This window comes from Periophthalmus magnuspinnatus, chromosome 11 (genome assembly GCF_009829125.3).
Source record: "Periophthalmus magnuspinnatus isolate fPerMag1 chromosome 11, fPerMag1.2.pri, whole genome shotgun sequence".
Taxonomy (NCBI): domain Eukaryota; kingdom Metazoa; phylum Chordata; class Actinopteri; order Gobiiformes; family Gobiidae; genus Periophthalmus; species Periophthalmus magnuspinnatus.
The window spans coordinates 16157806-16179257 of record NC_047136.2 but is presented as its reverse complement, the minus strand read 5'-3'; the positions used below and the strand labels follow the sequence as shown (position 1 = coordinate 16179257).

The 21452-nt window shown below is 41.7% G+C and overlaps 2 protein-coding genes across 7 annotated transcripts in view; both read left to right on the top strand.

The window, feature by feature from the left end:
• The window catches only part of hoxa3a (homeobox A3a), a 42295-nt gene extending 28280 nt beyond the window's left edge, over nucleotides 1-14015 (top strand). For 4 of the 6 annotated variants that reach the window (XM_033975067.2, XM_055225167.1, XM_055225165.1 and 1 more), the window contains 2 exons: nucleotides 2419-3067; nucleotides 12470-14004. In XM_033975067.2, coding sequence (XP_033830958.1) covers nucleotides 2536-3067; nucleotides 12470-13239 — 1302 coding nt within the window. In that variant the 5' untranslated portion in view covers nucleotides 2419-2535 and the 3' untranslated portion in view covers nucleotides 13240-14004. Of the gene's footprint in view, nucleotides 1-36; nucleotides 569-2418; nucleotides 3068-12469 lie in introns of those variants that run through there. The other 2 variants (XM_033975066.2, XM_055225168.1) reach the window with 2 other exon arrangements.
• Nucleotides 14016-14702: 687 nt separating this feature from the next.
• Nucleotides 14703-19684, top strand: LOC117378912 (homeobox protein Hox-A2a-like). The gene is made up of 2 exons (XM_033975602.2): nucleotides 14703-17806; nucleotides 18683-19684. The coding sequence occupies exons 1-2, from the start codon at nucleotides 17449-17451 to the stop codon at nucleotides 19411-19413; spliced, it is 1089 nt and encodes a 362-aa protein (XP_033831493.1). The 5' UTR covers nucleotides 14703-17448; the 3' UTR covers nucleotides 19414-19684.
• Nucleotides 19685-21452: the final 1768 nt, after the last annotated feature.

The window sequence follows — 21452 nt, the reverse complement described above, 5'->3', positions numbered from 1 at the left end:
GGGGAATTGTGTACTATTTGTGGACAGACAGCGTGTCCCGTTTTGCTTTAGGGGGGAGGAGGTGTAAGTGGGAGAGGGGAGAGGCAGCTCTTGATTTGAACTGGCTTTTCCAAAGCGCTAGTTCATTTGCATAATTTTTCTTGTCTATGGTGACGCTGTGGTTCGGGGCAGTTCACTGGCGTGTGTGCACGGTACTGGTGCGTGAGGGGACCACATAGAGCAGCGTATAGCAGAGTACAGGCGTGTAGACTATAGGCTGCCTCAGAGCTGTGGACGAGCCCCGGCTGTCTGTCTGTGGCACGGGGGGCAGATAAGGCTTATCACGCTGACCCCGCTGCTCACGCCTGCTTTCGTAACCTACCCATCCACGTCGAGTCAGGAAAAGCGCACAGGGCTCCACTCTGCTCGTGTTGTTGTGGCTGCGCAGAGCGCGGTGCATGGCTGGGCTCGGCTGTCTCAGACTGGCCCGCTGCCTTCACTTTTCTCTGGATTACTGCTTTGATCGATTTCCTCGCTGAATGAGAGAATATTGCCGGTCGCTGCTGCGCACTGCTCGTCAGAGGATAAGGTAAGCAGGCCAGAAATAGGCTTCCCTCGCTTTGTAAATGGCCGAGTTTGTGTGTCGCGCTGGTGATTTATCACCGTACGACTTAGATCTCGGTTCAGGAAGAGTTCACTCACATCCACACGGGCGGGAGCAGTGGATCCTTGCAGCGCGGAGCATATCTCCCACACTCTAAGACCGAGGCGGTCGCTGCGGCTCGGCTCTACGCTGGAGACATGGCTCTGAACACATTTGGAGCGAGAGTTTGTCCCGTAGTGTAACAGTGTGGACACCTTCTTTCAGCGTGTGGTTAGTTTACGCGCAGGGAAAGGGCGCACGGGGCTCGCGCTGAGTTATGAGCTACACAAACTACGGTCCCATTTAATTACTAATACAGCTGCTTCATTTATTTATGAGCCTTTGATGAATAGTTATGGCTGCTTACACCTCCAGGGCAACTGGCTCCACGTTTTCATCAACTTTTCATGTTCCCAACGCGCTGTGTCACGTTGTATTTTTCGGCATTTTGTTTTTCGAGCTTTTGTAGGTTACAATGTGGTCTCAATTTTCCTCTTGTTTTAAACCATTTCTATAAAAACGAACAAACAAAACAATATTTTATGATTTTAATAGAAATAATAGAGATAAATAATATATTCACTTTTGAGCTATCTTACACATTGAGTCCTTTGTTCCGATACATTTGTCTTTGTCTTCTAGCTGTGAGATTTTGTTTTTTTCCAGCAAAAGGCCAATGATCATTTCTGCTGTAGCCTAGGGTCTTTTGTTGCTCTGAATACCTATGCTTTTTAAGCTACATTTATTTTATTTATTTTTTGCATTATTATTATTATTATTATTATTATTATTATTATTGATACTACTAATACTATTACTACTACTACTACTACTACTACTACTACTACTACTACTACTACTATAATTATTAATAATAATAATAATAATAATAATAATAATAATAATAATAATAATAATAATAATAATTGTTTTTGTTCTGCGTAAACAAAATTGTGCACATCCAAAGCAGCGCGTATCCAAATGAAAGATGCGCACAGCGCAGTCATATCTCTCTTCTCCATGTGTTTGATATTGTTTATGATATTCATAACGATGCAGAGCGCAGATAGGCCTGCTCCCTGCGGTTACCTGTGGGGCTGACTCCGCTTCTGGCTGCGCCTCTCCCGTCCGCCTCCGTGCGTCCCCGGTTCCTCCATACATCACCTATCCGCACATATATCACCCACCGCGACACGACGGACAGCGCGGCAGCAGCCATTATTATGGGCCTGCATGTGAGAGGAGAGTTCACAGTGTGGTCACGGAGGCGCGCGCCCGGTTTTTCTGGTTTCCTTCATTTATCTTTGCGCGAGAGAATGCGGCTGTTTATGCCTTTCACCAGGTGGCCCATGCGCGCTACTCTATCCGGTTACACAAAATACGCACTTCCCTCTTGTATTTTAAGGAAAAATTTGTGCTAATGTCTCCACCTGCTACAGAAATATGGCCGGCCCGTGACATCTCGGTCAGTAGAATAACACCATAGCGGGAATATGTGGTCAGTCGCTAATAAGCCCCTGCCTACAGCGCGTCTGCAATTGTTAACGAGCAGTGAGCTTGGATATGTCACGGGTTTCGTGTTAAATAAAAATGCTTTTGTGGCGATTGTGTGGCGCAGATGGTGATACAAGGTTGGTGCGTGCCTCGGTGGCCCGTGGAAGCCAGAAGGTAAACGGTAATAGTCTGCCCAAGTGTTGGCCCTATCTCAGCTCCATAGTCGGCCGTGTCAGGCCGCATTCAAAAGTAAGATGGATCGCCACCATTTCTTCTCCTCACAGTGCGTCTTGTAACCCTAGGTTCACCCGAGGAGGCCATTGGCGGAGAGGCGTCACGTGACCACGGGGTGCCAATGTTATTCTACAAGGGTGTCAAGACCCTGTCAGTTTCGGAAATAAATATTGGGAAACGGCGAGATGCAAAAGGCAACCTACTACGACAGCTCCGCGATTTACAGTGGCTACCCATATCAAAGCGCAAATGGCTACGGTTATGACGCCAATCAGGGCCAATATCCCCGGGCCTCTCATGTGGAAAGTGAGTACCATCGACCCGCCTGCTCCCTGCAGTCTCCCGACGGCTCCGTGGCGCTGCACAAGCCGGGAGACATGGCGGAGAGCTGCGACAGGAGCGCGGTCATCCAGGCGGCACAGGCCAAGGTCCATCCCGAAAGCAATCAAGCGCAGGGCCCCGTGTCAGCCGCTCCACCGCTGCCGAGCCACGCACCACCACCGCCTCAGCAGCAACAGCAGCCCCCCACCGCCCCCTCACACTCTCCCGGCGACGTCAGCCAAAGCACAAGCAACGGGCCCAGCTCTGGAGCCGCTCAGGGCAGTGCCAAAGCTGGGTCGCCCTCCTCCTCCTCCTCCTCCCGTAAACACATCTTCCCCTGGATGAAGGAGACACGGCAGAACACCAAGCAGAAGATCACCACGAGTTCCAGCTCAGGTACAATGTAAAACATAACGCAGACTCACCTGATCACAAATGCACAATTATAAATAGCATTTCAATTTCACAATATATTTCAGTTTTAAAACAGATCCAGTTTAATTTGTCTCAATCACGTACATCCCTGTTATTGGGATTCTGCAGCAGTTAATTGATGGACAGGCAAACTTTACTTTTAGACCTATACACATATGTAATGTGTTGTCAAGATACTAAAATGTCTAACTTGATTTCAATACCAAGGAATAATCTTAGAATAAGAAACACACTTACAATTTAATTTCCAGCTTTAAATAGTAGTACTTTCTGTCATATTACCATGTGGTCTTGTATCTGTGTAATCCCTCAGTCATCCTGGTAGTCTCGAAAGTGGTCTGTGGGCATATACTAGTTTATATGGTTTTATACAGCTCAAGATCATTCTAAAGCTATTCACGAAAGGTCTTGGTCTTGAATGTGACTTTTTCATATCAATACTTGCTCAAAGGAGCATTTAGTTTTCTAGCTTTAGGAGTATCTAGACTAGTTTTAGTATCAATTAATATCTGATTTTCTATACTTTTGACAACCCTAATGTGATATGAATGAGTATAGTGGAATTATGAACCCATTTCATATACCCCTCTCAGAATCACCAACTATTATGCCTGAAATAAGCGATAATAATCCTTACCAACTCCTTTTTGTCTCATTCTACTCTCCAGACTACTCTCTATCTCTAGGTGTGATTGGCTATGTCCTCAGCCAATTACAATGATTTTTACAGCCAAAAAACACAAACAGACCCCGTCATCAACAAAGCCAGTTTATTTTTGTATTTTCTGGAAAACCTTGAAAAATTACTTAACAAATCACATCTATTCTGTATTATTGTATAGGTAGGAATCTTCAAAATCTTATAAAAATGAAGTATTTTTTCATTTAAAAGCATCGTCGTTCAGTGTGATGTTGTGTCCACCTCAAAGGATTCATTGGATCCAGTTTAATAGCTGACTATTTCTGTCCATTATGTATCCGCTGTAGTGCTCTTGTCCCCCACCCCATCCATACGATTTCATTTTATTGTATTGTATATTGGGGAATATTCTCAGTGGACAGACCATTAAAACCTTGGCGGTCTTAGATGGTAGAGCGGTCGTCCACTGATCCAAAGGTTAGCGGTTTGAATCCTGCTCTCGACAGAAACATCATTGTTAGAACAGTCAGAGCAACTGAACCACAGTTTGGCAGTACGATTCAAGCTCCCACAGACGGATATTGTCGTTGTGGCCTTGGGCAAGACACTTAACCCACCTGTGTGAATGGGTGAGTGGTTCCTTGATGTAAAGCCTTTTGAGTGTCTTGAAGGTGGAGAAGCATTATTTTAAAAATGTGACCATTTACATTTATGGTTACATTTCTGTCAATTGCTTGCTGCAGAATACCTTATTGGTATTATTTCAATATCAAATGACACATTTAAGAACAAATCTGAAAAAACAGGATTGCTCTTTATTTTTGAAACTTCATATAAAATTTTCCAAAAAGCCTAAACTTAAATTATTCCCAATTTAGCCTTTTCTGGTTGTTATTTTGACAATTTTACACACAGTTTAAGAGATTTCTGTCCAAGAATCAGGAAGTTTGCACTAGTATGTTAGTTGTTGTTAGCTTTACTCTTATGACAAATCTTCGCTCTGGTTTCTGAAAGTTCTGAAGATATTTGAGAATTTTACTCACATCAAATCAAATGTCTTATCACAATAGCTTGATAGGCTGCTATGGTACAGCACTAAAACATGAATAAACTTGGGTATGTTCATACTAGTCCTGGTTTGGTCCTGGTTTGAGCACAGTTTAGTCCTACTGTAGACTTGGTTTGGACCAGAACTTGGTTTGGACCAGGACTATATCAGCTCCACAGAACTAACCAAGACTCCACTCCATCACTTGAGACATGATAATTACTCAATTTATCATTCAAAAATGCTATTTGTGGGTTTAAGTTGACCATTCAAATGTTATAATATTGTGTTTTGAACTGTTCATTGCTATGACAATGGTCTGGGCCCATAGATATATTCATTTTTAGGGGCCCAATATTTGCCACGTGTACGTTTTCTTTGGCCTATATCGAACTATCTGAGCTGTAGTGGATTGAATAATTAACATATCTTTGACTCATTCCAACTCATATTTGATTTATAATATTATATAAATATGTTGCCAAATATAAAATGTCTTTCAGCAACATATTCATATATATGGTCCAATCAGAGTACTTCCTTTTGAATATTTGTTCTGAATCTGAATACTTATATTAAAGTGTAAAATAAGTACCATATAGGATTAAAACATCTGAATATTTTTTGCACTATTTGTTATGTACTATCAACTAGAAGAAAGAGCTGTATTTTCTACTTTTTCCTATTTAATATTTTGCACTTACGTTCAGTCACAGTCTATTTTTATATAACACATTATTGGTTACATGGCTTTAGTTTGTGAATTTTGTTAAATTGCATGGTATTGACTGTATTATATCAACTGTTTTTGACCAACAATTCAAAGAACAAGTGAAACAGAATACTCATGTGTTTCAGAATGTTGAGAAATTAGGACCATTTCTATAGCGATAAACAGGTTAAAACAAAATATTATATCTTTTGAATGGGAAAAAAAATCTTCAAAATATTGTGTAGAACAGGAAGAGAAAACCCATGGATAGTTGATCAAAATAGGGTCATCCTCTAGAATTTATTGATGTCATGAATTGAAATGGAGAGCAGGGGCCTTCAACTTTATGGGAGATTCACTGTTTTTTGGAAAATTTATGCTCTACAAATGTTGAACTTTATTATTAATTGTTAGGGATTGGCTCCACAAACATGTCATGTTAATCCCATGGTTTAAAATCCTTTAATCTGAAGACAATCACAATCACTTTACGGTTGAATAATGGCACCATCTGAACTTTAGTGTCCCAATCTGGCCTCCAGCTCAGTTTAAACTATCCTAGAGTGTTATGATGTCACGTGAACCCAACCTATTAGTCTATTTTCTAGTTAATTCCCACACTGGCCCTAACATTAGCATGTATCCCAGGGAGCCTTCTATTGTATTTACATTGTCCATTTGCTGCTGTAGCGACCTCCCATTGACCTACCTAATGTAAACAGACTGTCCTCTGATCACACACTGTCCCCACGAGACAACAAAAACAAACCCTTTGTTCTGCCCCTGCCCCCCTCCAAACACGCACAAGCACACATAGTTAGGTTTCTTTGCTTGCTGGGGACATTACACTGACATCCATTTATTTCCTGGAGAATGATCCTAACCTTAATGTAGCACTATGTTAACTTCTTCTGGTGAATGGTCCTGCTTGTCTCACTGAGCTTTTATTGCTTTGCCAAGAATGTACCACAGTGTAACATTAAACTTATCTGTCTTGTATTTTTTCAATTGGTGTTTTTATTGTTCAAGCATACCCTGAAATGCATACATTCTGGCAGTGAGCAGCATCACCACTCTTCAGATCTGACTTAGATTGGCAGTTTGACCTACTTATCTCCCTGGAGATAGATGGTTTAATTTTATACGTTTCCCCATTTGAGCAAAATGTGTCTTGCCCCAGTACAGATATATTGTTGAAAGAGCTCTTGTGGTCAAAATAGGAAGTGCACTGTTAGCATGCTAGCATTACCGGGATGACAAAATTTCACTCTGGTCCCTGAGAGTTGTGTAAATCGTGGTGAATAATGAGGACGGTCAGAATTCATTTGGCAAGTGAGGAGTAACTTTGGACCACTGCAAACCATTTAAAATGAAGTAGTGATGTTTTTTTTCATGTTTTAAGACTTTATTCTATTTTGACCCATATCTGAACTTTAGATACTAATACTGAAGGATTTTTGTAAAGGCAGCAGGTCCCCATGATGTGTGTGTACAGATGCCCCCACAGTGTAATAAATACACACACCAGAACACACACACACACAAAGAATAGGTTATTTACTCGACACAAACCCTGAAACCTTTCTCTCTTCTGTCTTCCCATGACCTCCCACACTAAATGAGCTGAAGTCGACCACATACATATCGCCTTAGAGAACGCTGTAATGATGCTACCACTAATGGCTTTATCTTAGCGTTCCTATATGGGCAAATTAGCAAATGTATAGCCGGAGATGGCGTAGCTCGTTTGCTAAATGACATCGCAAGCACATATGACTCCCTGTGGGTGCACAGGATGGCATTTGCATTTTAGGGTCGTCAGACGAGATGCGAGGTGTAATCCGGGGGCCATTTTTTCATTTTAGCCACTAATCTGGTAATAAGTAGTTCATTATCGGAGGTGCTAGCGTAAAGTGCTTCAACCATGCGTTAAGGTGTAGGTCATTCGGGCATGCTACACTTTTGCTATTGTAAAAAAATGTACAAGAGCTGGTTTCTTTCTATAGGTGCTTGGGAACGAGATAGAACATAATGCATTCCAGTGATTGGGTAAAAGACAAAACAAACTATTGTCTTCCTTGTAATTGGTTCTATCTAATTGTTACTGTCTTAAACCATAAAAAAAATGAACTAGTTAATTTAACATGGTTTGTAATGGTCCAAAGTTAATCCTCTCTAACCTTATGCATTCCAAGCATCCTAATTATTCACTGCACTTATAAGTGCTTTTCACAGCTTTCAGAGGCCAGTGGAGTTTTGCTCTCACAGTAATGCTACCAACAACTAGCATGTTAACCGTGGACTTCATGATTGTCGGGGAATAAAACACAGACGATGCAGGGCGGACATGTTTTGACCTCAATATCAAATTTTTCTCAAAAACATGGAAACTAATCAGGTACAGGGCCTTTAATATTGAAGAGGAGGATAGCTTCATAAACTGATCTTATCATTGGACCTGTTCAACAATTAATTAGTTGAAGTAAAATTACAAAATAAAAATTCTAGGCACGGTGTTTCTCATGCAGCTAATGCCTTGGCAAAGGTCTGTGCTTATTTTGGTATTCTTTATATTTTTACCATATCAAATGTTGATAATAAAATGCATAAAAGTAAGACTTACTCAACAATGTTATAACTGCATATTGTATTGACTATTCATAATTACTGCTGTTTCTAATGGTTATGCACATTCTAATTTGACAATAGTTACACAATGAGCTTTTGTGATCCAGAAAAGGCATTATTATGAATTAAGTCTTTGTTCATGCTTTATTAAGGCTTATTACAGTGAATTTATTTTTATTATTATTAATTCTATTTTAAATATGTATTCGTATTCATATATTTTATACCAGAAATAGCCATTTTTATGCCTAGTACAGTTAAGTTTTGAGTTTTGAGTAGAGTGTTCATCCACTGATAGAAGGTTGCAGGTTCAAATCCCGCTCTCAACATTGAAAACATCATTGGTGAAGTGGTCAGATCCAGATTCATTGACCCACAGGTTGACGGTGCGATTCCAGCTCTCACAGTTGCCATTGTATCCTTGGGATGACATTTGACCCTCGTCCCCCCAGAGCGTCTGCGTGCACTGGTGTATGAATGTGTGTGTGAATGGGTGAATGGTTCCTTAATGTAAAGAGCTTTGAGTGCCTTGAAGGTGGAAAATTACTATATAAAAATTTGACAATTTACCAAGATAATTTGCTCCGTAATCCCACTATTTAACTACAGCAGTGCAGAGATGAGGCATTTCCAACAAACCAGAGAGTCACAGGTCCAAACCTTTGCTGTCTCCAGTCAGTGTGTAGTGAATTTAAAGGTGCACTGTATAATTTTTCTGGTGCTCCATTGTTTCCATGACAATTTGATAATTTTTACCCAGCATGGCATTAATCTGATCTATATTACATTTTCTCAATTAACTGCTTTTTTTTTTTTTTTTTGCTAAAATATATCTATACCTTGAAAAAAATACATGTTGTGAGTGGGATTGCCTTTCCGTAGATCTGACCTGTGACTTGGAAGGGTCAACTCATCTATCTCTACAAACCTTGTCTTGATAAGTTTCATGCCGTACTGTGGAACATTCCAGTTAATTAACGAAATAGTTTATTCAGTCTCCATGGAGCAAGCAGGTGATGGATACTCTCTTGGAAAAGTTACACAGTGGGGCTTTAAAACAGAAGTATAACTGGTACCATCCTTCAATAGCAGCTCATAGCTTGTCATCTAATGTGTTCATGACGCCGTCTGTCTTGTAGCGCTTGACACATTTGCGCAAACCATAACTCCACAATAACAGTGTTTTTATGTCTCCCAAATGGATGTTAAAACGTGAACAGACCTGCCCCGCTCCCCATAAATAGTGCAGTAATGACGAGCCTATACGAGCGAGGCCCTGCCCACTATGCTGTTAACGGCTTTTTCATCTGTTAACGCTAATGCTAATGCTAGTCTTATGTCACACAGCATTCCTCTGGTGACAGGTGAGACAGATGAGCTACTGGAAGTTGGAACGCTGCTGCAAGTTGAAGTAGTCTGATGCCTTTTAAGACACGATTTGGGATTTTAAGACTCAGATGAAATGGTTTAGTTTAGGTTTAGTTAAGCAATCACCTGAAACAAAGGACTTGGCTAATCTACATGTTAAAGAAACTGTATGTAATGTATGATCTAACGGTATCCCCAGATATGAGGTAAACATGTTCAAATTAGATGTAGCTTTTACTGATGACAATTGTAAATTATTCTTAATTACAAAAAGATTGGACATCATGGTCAAGTTGTTTATGTTATCCAGTCAGAAAGCAGAATGAGCCTCAATGCAGAAATCTAGTTGGCTTAAACCTAAAAGGACTCTCTAATCTGAACTGTCACTACCAGCACCTGCAGCCAATCATCAACCAGTGCTAGTGCAGCCTCTGCAGCTCAGTGAGTGAATTCTGGACGTTCTGAGTTTTCACATGAGACATTCTTTCAGATCATGGTTCTTCAGATTACTCTCATCAGATGTAATTGTTTATATGTCATTTAAATTATCTTAAAGCTCCACAAATCAGATTTTAGTGTGCGTATAAACATAGGCAGTGTAACACTACTCTTACTTGAGTAAAAGTTTCGGTTGACAAGTTGACAATTTAAAATGATTTGAACATTTGTGTTTCTTGCATCACTCCTTCAGAAATGATTTAGTTTGTCTCGGTTTTATTGATCTGTCCATTGAAAACAGCAGAACGTTTTCCATCCATCCAGTTACAATAACTTTAAAGTATAGATGTTACTCTTAAAATAATTCTTACGTTGGTTGTAGTTTCCCAAATACTTTCTTAACTCTCACTTGAGTAACTTCTTGCTCCACTACTACTTTGTACTTTGTACTTCTACTTGAGAAATATTATTTTGAGGGTTTGTTTTTTGTTTAGTTTTTTTTTTTTTTTTTTTTTTACATATCATGTTTTTATTATCTAGCAAGATTGAATGCATTTTTATCTCCCCTAAAAGAAAGGTGAAATTTTACTTTTGTGGATATGAACCAAAATATCTGGTTTAGCCAAAGACAAAAAATGTACTGTACAAAATTTTGGAACCTGGTCTATCCATTATTGAGTGTCTTCCCCTGGAAAGCCCTGATGCCCTCCCCTCTCTGTGAAGGCAGAATGCTGGGCTCTGCAGTTCTACAAAGAGGTCCTGACCGCACAAAGAGGCCGGTCCAAAACATCGATCAGGAGCGGTCTCAAAGTGCATATGACTTATGGTTTTCTTGTTTTACCTGTGGTAAATATATATCACAGTTTTACCTCAGTTAAAAGTCATATATTACGAAAACTGTACATAGCTTTAAGCCATGTTCTAATGCTGTTACCTCCTCAAAAAATACCTGGAGTTATGTTTTGTTTAATTCATACAAGTTTAAGTGATTCTTTATTATTAGTCTGTCTATAACTCCAAAGCTGAAAATGCTCTGTTCCACCTTGTGATGTCATGTAGTGGTGGTTTTCAATTTAACATTTACCTTTTACTTTCAATTCAGTAGAGATGGGCAATTCCGGGGCTGAAATTATCCAAATGATTCTCGTGAAGGTGTATGGAGTTTAAAAACACAGTGGAGCACTTCCTGTATTACCACATGACATCACAAGGTGGAACAGAGCGTTTTCAGTTTGAGGAAAAAACTAAGTCTCAGTATGCAGGGTTAAGGTTTTAAACATGTGTGAATGAAACAAAATACAACTTCGGTATGTTTATAATATATAATATTATATAGGGCACTGACACTTAAAGGGCTCATAATATGGGCCCTTTAAGTGTCAGTTTGTTGAAAAAAAATCCCTCAACCTCTGTCATCAACACCAAAACTCCATCCAAAACGCATGGACAGTTTATGCACAGTTTAAGGTTTTCTGACAGTTTAAGGTTTCTTCTAACAAGTGAATGATATTCACATGTATTTTTATTAGTCTAACCATAACTATTGTGTAATTTTGACATATTTTGGTTGTCTTAAACATTCTGGTTGCTAAATAACAATTATGGAATTACCTCTGCGTATGCATATTTGCTGTCCATGTCCAACCAGGAAGTAAAATTATAACCTTCACAAAAATGAAAAACTTTTTTAGTCAGATCTTAAATATAATGATGTTTGGTGTTTTGGGGGAGGTGTGGTCATATGCACTTTTAGGCAGCTGGTAACATGTAGACTGATCACTCTAGTTTAGTGGTCATGAAACACAACAACACTTTTTATGATAGAATTTTGAAAATTTGAGTGACAAGTTTGAAATTGGAACACAGGAGTATGAGTTACCTGGTAATGAGAGAGAGACTTGAGTGGAGTTGAGATGTCAAAACAAGGCTTGGTCTGATGACAGAAAGTGCTTCAAGCACTTTCTCATTTTTTGACTGTTTCAAAATAAAACTCCTGAACTGGTGAATGAAAAGCACAGCTTCATTGTATTTGGTGCTGGATTTAACTTGAAATACTAAACTGTATGGAATACTTAGGATTGGTGTGACAGTGGCATTGTCTGTAAGCACCTACCCTCTGACAAAATGGTCTCCAGTTCAAAAATTGCCCAGAGCGCACTGTCAATTGTTTCTCTGTGTAACACACTTGGCATTCTGCTTATGCTTGTTTTAAAGATATAGGATTGATATTATCTAGGCTGCATTGTTTAAGAGCGCTTATATGAAGGAACTTCCTATGTGTGTTGAGGAATTTTAAAAGCACATTTTTCAGGATTTCCTCCCAGTGATTGTGATCAAACCTGCTCCATGCCCATCCTCTCAAGGCTGTGAAATTGCGATGGCCTAATATTGACGGATTTACACATTGATCTATTGGCATTATATTCAATACATGTTTAATGAGAATTAAAAATGGATTGACACACAAAAGGGACAGTGGAGTATAGGCCTTATTTTCAAAATCACACTGACTCCGTTCTCTCTTTACAGTAGAGAGCTGTCCCGGAGACAAGAGCCCGCCCGGGTCGGCTGCCTCCAAAAGGGCCCGGACCGCGTACACGAGCGCGCAGCTGGTGGAGCTGGAGAAGGAGTTCCACTTTAACCGCTACCTGTGCCGGCCGCGGCGCGTGGAGATGGCCAATCTACTCAATCTGACTGAGAGACAGATCAAAATCTGGTTTCAGAACCGCAGGATGAAATACAAGAAGGACCAGAAGGGCGTGGGTATGATGCCCTCTCCAGGGGCGCAGTCCCCTCGGAGCCCTGTGGGCGCTCCGGGTGCGGGGAACGGAGGAGGCGGTGGGTACCTCAGCTCTATGCATTCTTTAGTAAACAGTGTTCCTTATGAGTCCCAATCGTCACCGTCCTACAACAAACCTCACCAGAACGCATACGCCATGTCCACGTCATACCCCCCTCCTCTGAACAACTGTACCCCCTCTCAGCCCCAAAAGCGCTACCCGGGCACCGACTCAGCCACGCCCGAGTACGACGCTCTCCAAGGCAACGGTACCTACGGGACACACATGCAGGGCAGCCCCGTGTACGGAGGATACATGGATTCTATGCCCAACTCTGGGACATCCGTTTTCGGCCTGAGCCACCTGCCTCACCCGCCGAATATGGACTATAACGGAGCAATCAGCATGGGCAGCGGGCAGCACCATGGCGTGTGCGAGCCAGCGCCCACGTACACAGACCTAACGCCGCACTACTCTCAGGGAAGAATCCAGGAAGCGCCCAAACTGACGCATCTGTAGCGAACATGGCGCAGTCTGCTCACCCTACTCCCCCTGCCTCAGATCACTCCGCCCCATTGTCTCTATCCGCCACCTCCAGACGCATCACCACCGCTTTGTTTCCATACGCCTCCTCAGTCCTCCTTGTTCTTCTATGCTTCCACCTTTTGTTTCTGTCGCCATAGTTCCATGTGTGAAGTAGCGCTAGGAAAAATAATCACTACTTGCTTGAATTCGGTCTTTATTTGTTGTTGGCCATTGTCAGAGCTCTGGGCTGTAGAGCGGTAGGTAGTGACTGGGTGGTTAGGTGTAGACTAGATTTAGGGACAGGGAGGGGAGGGGGGCACATATATTTAATCTTTTTATTTTCAATCTTACAACAAACAGGGTATTATGAACATGTGTTATTCATTTTAATGTGAAAATGTCATATTTTTATTTATCCGCAATTGAAGAATTGTGTTTTTGTTGCACTTGAGTTGGTATTATGAGGGTTTCCATTGACAGACACGCTTCCTTCACTCGTGGACGATATAAGTTTATTTATTATTTTTGTCCTTGTCATGATTTGACCGTTGGCATTATCTAGCCTCGTCCGCACCACTGCGTTTCTTCGAGGAGGTGCTTTCTTTGTAATGTAATATCAATCAGCCATGCCAGAGTGGCGAAAAGAAGGACACAGGATAGCATTTTTGTTTTACTTTATTGAAAACGAAGCATCATTCATTTCTGCAGTTTATTTTTCGATGTATTACATTCCATGCTGCTCTAATTTGAAGAAATAAAGTCAACATTTGAAATATAATTGAAACATTTCGCTTTGAATTAATATTTTTTTTAAACAGTTATTAAATGCATTTTTCATTGTAGAATTATTTGGACATAAACATAATTGAATAAAAAAAACAAACAAAAAAAAACCCCAAAAAAACAAAAAACAAAAAACGATTGCAATAAATTACCCCAAACACCGTCACATCACGTTGGTATTACTACTTCGTGGGAAAAAAAAAAAAAATCCTACTCGGGTGGCCTTCTCCTCGCCCCGTGTCGTGTGCGTGGGCACATCCATAATAATAAAAATGTCACCGTGGAGCTGTGCGCGCGGAGCCTGCAAGAGAGCGAGACAACAAGAAGCCAAATGAGAAGCCGTTTGAGGAATAATTCGCTCATGTGTTCCGTCAGTCAGGCGGATGCGGAGGGATACACGGCCTCAAAGCGGGTTCATTTGGCCCGCAATTTTTCATATTTGGAGGAGATGTCAAGAGGGAAGTGCCCTGGATACAAGAGGGGAGTGCATCTGGTGTTGTAGATTTAAAGAAGAAAAATATTCAAGTTTTGTTCAGCTTCTTCTCAAAAACGTTTTTACAAAACCACATATTTATTCTTTTAATTTCAAAACACAACTTCTCTAAAATGCTTTAAAATACTCAAAATATCAAAATTAGTATAATAATGAAAATACTTTGAAAATGTCTAAAATTTTGTTGCGCCGTCTCGCAGTCAGCTGTAGCAGATTATGATTGATATAGCGGGGCGCGAGCATTACGGCCTTGACATATGGCTAGCAGGGGAACCCTCGAACAATTGAACCGTGGTGTGCCAGAGTATTCCTGAATCCAACACACACGCAGTCTGCCTCTCATCCAAACCATATGCTCTACGCACAGGTAGCACATAAATAACGCTTTGCGAGATTTTGATTTTATTGTTTTTTTCTTATCCTTATAGGAAATTGCTCTTAAATCAAAACAGGCACCGATCCTTCACAAAGCAGCCACCCACTCGTTCACCTCACACACAAAAGAGAAAGATAAAAAGACGCAGGCAAAAGACTAAAGCAACCGATCCATCTTTTCGTTCCAAATCGTCACGAAAAACAAAATTACGCAATAGCATCCACACGCATATGAAGACCAGGTATACACGTCCCATCCACGTTGTACTCACCATCGGCCCGCTATAGCACCTCTTAGCAGCCAAAGGAAGTCATATTTGTCTGCTAAAACATCCCTTTAAGCGACAGAAAGGCTACACCAGTGCGCGTAAAAATGGTTCCTAATCTTAGTGGCCAGTGTTTCTCGCCGCTTCCTGGCTGCATTTGATCCGGGGGAGAGTTAGAAGCCTTAAATGTGCTGTGAGGGCACCCGAGCTGTCAGACCTTTTGGCGAGTAAGATTGATCGCGCGCAGGCTTCCAGGACTCTTTGTTTGGTATATAAGCAAAAAATGAGAGGAGGCGAAGGCGTTTTTCCCTCACTGTTTTCTTTCTGTTTTATTCGAGCAGTCATAGATTTCCTACTTTTTTCGTGTGGAAATGTTACATGGTTCTTCCTCTTGTCATGTGAGGATTTGGTGGAGGGAGCATTCTGGAGGCATGAGTAAACATAGCTGGGAGAAGCCATTGAAAGGCATTACCATAAACACATATAGGAATGCTTTGGAAAACGACCAATGTTAACGTAATAGGGCTCTGCTTTGTCGTAATTCCACATCAGCTGATCTTTTTACGCATTTTTACGCATTTTTACGCACGGTATTTTGCCACACGCAGCTATACTCTCCTTTCCACAAAAGGCCTATACTAATTCAAATAGTATTCTGTTGGATAAATCTATGCAATATGACTGTTTATATTCCATTCTATGCAATTAAATATGAATTGTGATATGTGACCTGCAACAAAGGCCTCCTCTGTGCCCCCTTCGTTAACAAAGCCTTCATTCATGCTCATGTTAAAATGGAGATATGCACTGGACAGATAATTTTCTAAAATATGAACATATTCTTACTACGCCACATATTTTCCACGCCACAGAATGATATCACATTAGACAATCGAACGTTGGTAAATTACGTTATTATATATAGTGATTAGTAACGCGCTGTAAACAGATCATGGTGATTTGGCGCAATTCAATAACGCTTTTCCATGTGCTAGTCCGCATTACAACGCAATTTAATTTGGGTCAATTATTTCATGTAGCCATATGTAAACATGGCATAATCTAAGTATAGATTGATGCATAATTAGGGATTAGGGGATGTCTTTTGAATGGAAGGAGTTAACGAAGGAAATGCTATGTAATCCTGTTCTTCAATAATAGTTGTTCATTTTCTATTGGCCTTTATGAAATCATTGGCAGTGGATATAGAAATGAATATGCACCGTTGTAATGCGTTATTGTTTTGCTCCATGCAGCCATTCACTATCTTATTGTGTCATAAAAACAGCCACGTGGTTCAGCTAAGTCAATATAAATGGAAAACGAAATAATACATTGATAAGATACTAAAAACGCTCAATGTTTTCCTATTTTAACACTCATATTCGAGTGAAAAATGCCTCCTGGTTAACGCCAAAGTGGATAGGCCCAACCATATGTCATTTCTAGTACAAACGAAAATGCACTCCACAATATGTCTTTAAATATCAATTTGGAAGACTACAGCGGGACGATATGGACAGTGAACAGTATTTACGCCCCCAGCTCGGATCTTAAAGCGCCTTTATAGCCTCCAATGTGTCGTATCAGTCAATATTAAAGTTATGAATAGTTGTTTTTATTGCCACGCGTATCTCGGGCGCGTGTGTCACTATTCTGCGTTTAAGGGGTGACTTTTATGGGAGTCTACGCTTTGCAAAGGAGCTGTCCGCAGATCTCCACATCACCGCGTGTTTTCTGCCCTGGCGGTGTGAAAATGTGTGCGAGCTGTGCGCGTGTGGGTGTGTGTGTGTGTGTGGGGAGAAGGGGGGGGGGGCGTTCACGACTGACAAACAATACGGGAAAGGAGGACGAACCCGCGCGCATGCACCCTCTCCGACTCAGCCAGCACCACTTCCCCGGAATCATCGACAGGCATTCTTAAATATTTCTGCGTAGTGGAGAGGACGCGAGTGAAGAGGACACGGGGGGACATGTCAATAAATGAGACGTGTCCACTGCGGGCGCGCCAGAGTTTTTCTTCATTCGCTCTCCTCGGATCAATCACGCAAGACAGTCTTTTGATAAAACCCTAAGTTGTCATTGGGCAGAGGTAATCATGTGACAGCGGCTCAATTTCAACCTCCATGAAGTCAATAGTTTAACCGGAGCCTGCATGGTCCCCACTGTGAAAAAAGTCTACTCGTGCACGGGGAGTATGTTTGTATGTGTTTTTCGTCCTCGTCGATTCGGTAGAGTTCGTAAAATCACGCGTGGCAAACTTTCCTCGGCTCTGAACGGGCGGAGATGAATTACGAATTCGAGCGAGAGAGCGGTTTTATCAATAGTCAGCCGTCGCTTGCTGAGTGCCTGACATCTTTCCCCCCTGTCGCTGATTCATTCCAAACTTCATCAATCAAGGGCTCGACGCTTTCACGGCCGACGCTGTTGCCTCCTCCCTTCGAGCAGACCATCCCCAGCTTGAACCCGGGCAGCCATCCGCGCCACGGCCGGCCCAGGCACAGCCCCGATGGGTGCAGTCCGCTGCCCACCGCCTCGTTGCCCCCGGAGTACCCGTGGATGCGCGAGAAGAAGGCGTCTAAGAGGAACCACCTGTCCAGCGCCAGTGCAATCTCCAGCGGGGCCGTGTGCTTCTCTCCAAAAGGTTAGTCTTCCATAAGCAGGCCTAGAGAGCAGAGGAGAGCAAAGTTAGTTTAAGACTTTTTTGGTGTATTATTAAGTCTACAATAATCACAAACTGAATGCATAGTAGGTAACAAGCTACTCAATGGGGACTTATGCGTAATTAGACATAGTTGTCTTTCTTGATAATATGATAGATACCAGCATTGCTATTGCATTGGATTTGTGCCATATTGATTCGTAGCTTTTTGCGTTATAAGATCCAGTAATTAGAATATATGTATAAAAATAAGTGTTTAATTCACTGTTTTGCATCCAAGGCGCACTCCAGATAACCCAAATCTTTCTGTATGGCACAATGAGCATGTAAATACATAAAGTGTGGCTGCTACGTGGTGATTTATTCCCCCCAAAGCGCGCCGTGGACGACTTTTGATGCGTGACAGTAATGAAGACTGATGGTTGCCGAGGAAGCTAGCCCGAGCATTCATTTAGTGTCCCACACAAGGGGCCAGCCTCGCCACTCTATACTCTGTTGAGCAATACTGATTTGTATTTTTATTTATTTTTAGTTCAAGACAGCTATTTTAAGATATATTTTTTCCAAAACACTTCATAGCGTTTGGATCACCTTCAAATTGACTCAGGCCATAATATTTATTTCATTTTATTGTGTTTTATTTGCCATTTATTTCAGTTTATTTGGTTAGCAGTAATACAATGCTAATTCCATTCGTGCGTCTTGGAGCATTTGGGTATATTTAAAGCGTGATAAGAATCAGCTTTATAGGCAAAGGGAAGCCTGTGTTATGCGTCAAAGGCAGCAGCCATTTTGCTCCACCGCTATGAGAGCCTGCGCGCTGCTCACTGTTTATCTAACCGCGATCCATGTGTCCAGGCTCGCCAGAGATCGTGGAAAGCGGCGTGGGAGCGGCACTGGGGAGCGGCGGAGCTGGAGGTCTCGCGGCCGGAGGAGTAGCAGGAGGAGGGGGGTCGCGGAGGCTGAGGACCGCGTACACGAACACACAGTTACTCGAGCTGGAGAAGGAATTCCACTTCAACAAGTACCTGTGCCGGCCGCGACGCGTGGAGATAGCGGCCTTGCTGGACCTGACCGAGCGCCAAGTCAAAGTGTGGTTCCAGAACAGACGCATGAAGCACAAGAGGCAAACCCAGACCAAGGACAGCCACAGCGGGGACGGGAAAGGCCGAGGGGCGGGCGAGGAGTCACTGCAGAGCGAAGACGACGAGGAGGGGTCCCTTTACGAGACTTTTCAAACGCACAATAATAACAACAACAACAGCGAAGTCGCGTTTACAGCCGCGCCACTGAACTGCAATGACAAAAATCTCAAACATTTTCCCACTTCTACTGCGGGATGCCTGTCAACAATAGGGCCCGGCTCGGCATCTGGACATCCGGACAATGGCGAGTGCAGTCCCCCGGCTTTAGACGTCTCCCTACACGACTTCCAGGCTTTCTCCGCGGATTCCTGCCTGCAGCTGTCCGATGCCGCTTCGCCGAGCCTCTCTGAGTCTCTGGACAGCCCCGGGGACCTATCCACGGACACTTTCTACTTTTTCACGGAGTCTCTAACCACAATCGACCTGCAGCATCTAAACTATTAACTCCAACAGCACGCGTTTTTCTCTCTCCCGTGGACACGAATTTTTATAATTGTTTGTAAATTGGGCACATTAATTTTGTTGATATTTGACAAGGTAAGGCTCGATTCTGAATCTCTGAAGTAGTTGTAATTACCACAACAGTTCCTGGAATGAAATGAAGTGTGTGTGTGTGTGAATTTATGATGCAATATTCATAGACTTATGGAAACCTGCTCCTTTTTATTTTTGTATAGCTTCTTGGATATTTTTGTTAGAATACATTTAACTTGATACAACCTTTGTCCTTGTAGTTATTTTCTAAATAATTATTTATGCACATAAACATAATTAATTAAATATGCAAATTAAACGACATATCTAATTATGTGAATAATAATTAGAAAACTACAACTTCTAAATGTTTTTTACTCACAGCTTTTTACGCACATTTTAGTTGTTTTATTCTTAGATAAATTACAAACAAACAAACAAAATAAACCAACAAAACTTTGGCATTTTTTTAAAAATATGGTTTGATGCACACATGCTGATTGCATGTAGTTTAACCTTTCAAAATTCTACCAAAAAAAAATTAAAGCATCCAATAATTTTCCACGTTAACACCGCGCACACATACCGCTGAGTGTGTGGGCTGCAGACATCGGGTTTAAAGCGAGCCGCGTTCGCCTTCGGGAGCCCATAAATCACCGCGTGGCATGAACGAGACGGACATTAAGGAGAGCAATTGTGTCGTAATGCGCACAAATAAAAACCCCACTTACATTTTCATACGGGACTACCCTCTGATTTTGTAGCCCTTTTAAAAAAAAAACCGTGAGAGCGGGTGCGTGTTCGGTCATAACTCATTTTTATGGCTTGTTTAAACACGGCCCTCGGTAGCTCCACTGTGTTAAGCAACTCGTAGCAAGCAGACTACTCTATTAACCCCTTTATTGACAAAGCACTCATAGTTTCCCAGATATTATTCTACACTGTTGCTTCCTCGGGATTAGTTAGACATTTTGGAACGATTTTGGAACGATTTTTACGCATATGACACAGCACACGTCTCCAGTCAATGAGCTAAATTGCACGTTGCACTTGTTGAGTTGACTTATGGGAGTTTCTGTGTATGGACTGTACAGTTAGCACGTCGCAACAGCCACCAGTTGGCACAATCGATTGCGAAAAGTCGTGTACCAATTCATAAACTGCCAACGCAGGGTTTATCGGATCATCTGGAAGCCATAAGTGGAGCATTGATTGTGTGTGAACCTATGGAGTGCGAGGGTTTTGAGAGGGGTAAGCGGGCGGGCAGGCAGCTGGGAGAAGGGGCTCCACTCCTACGCACTATTATTCGACCTGGAGCTAAAGGGGGCCACAGTGCGCACACACCAACCCAATCACTCCAAACAAATACATGGCTTTTTACGCACGGAGGTCAAGCGAAGAGGAAAGATGGAACGATCCCAATGAAATGACCCAGGGATTTATTTAGACCAAATTATTTTGAATATTTTAGTTTCTATTTAATTTTTTTAAAAACTGAATTGTATAAATATATATTTTTTACTGATATATATATAACAATTTGTGCTGTGGTTGCGTTTATTCCGCAAATACATCGAAATCGTAGTACTAAACTGGGACTAAACTTCGAACTGAACCCTGGACAACACTAGAACTAAACTAGGACCAGCACAGGGCCAAACCAAGTCTAGACCAGGACCAAACCAGGAACTCACACATAAATAAAAGGTAAAGCAAACCAAATACGACTGTTAAGCGGAATTATTAACATAAGTGACAAATAGTAATGTAAAATAGTTACTTGGATGTTTTATTTTATTTATTTAATTTTTCTCACGTTTGGGTCGCTATTCCAGGTATTTCAGCACCCTGGGAAACGAAAGAAATACAAAGCATGCAATACTGGATTCCAATCATAGCGCACACGCACTGCTGTTGCTCAAGCAGGAAGGGAGGGGGAGAGGGAAAAAGAGAGGAGGGGGAGAAGGGGCACTATTGACCCCAATGCGCTCTCTCTCTCTCTCTCTCTC

Bases quoted from the DNA above. Each gene is read 5' to 3' on its own strand.
- LOC117378912 (XM_033975602.2), top strand. From the start codon at position 17,449: ATGAATTACGAATTCGAGCGAGAGAGCGGTTTTATCAATAGTCAGCCG. The intron at 17,807-18,682 runs GTTAGTCTTCCA...CCATGTGTCCAG, and splicing joins CGTGTGCTTCTCTCCAAAAG to GCTCGCCAGAGATCGTGGAA.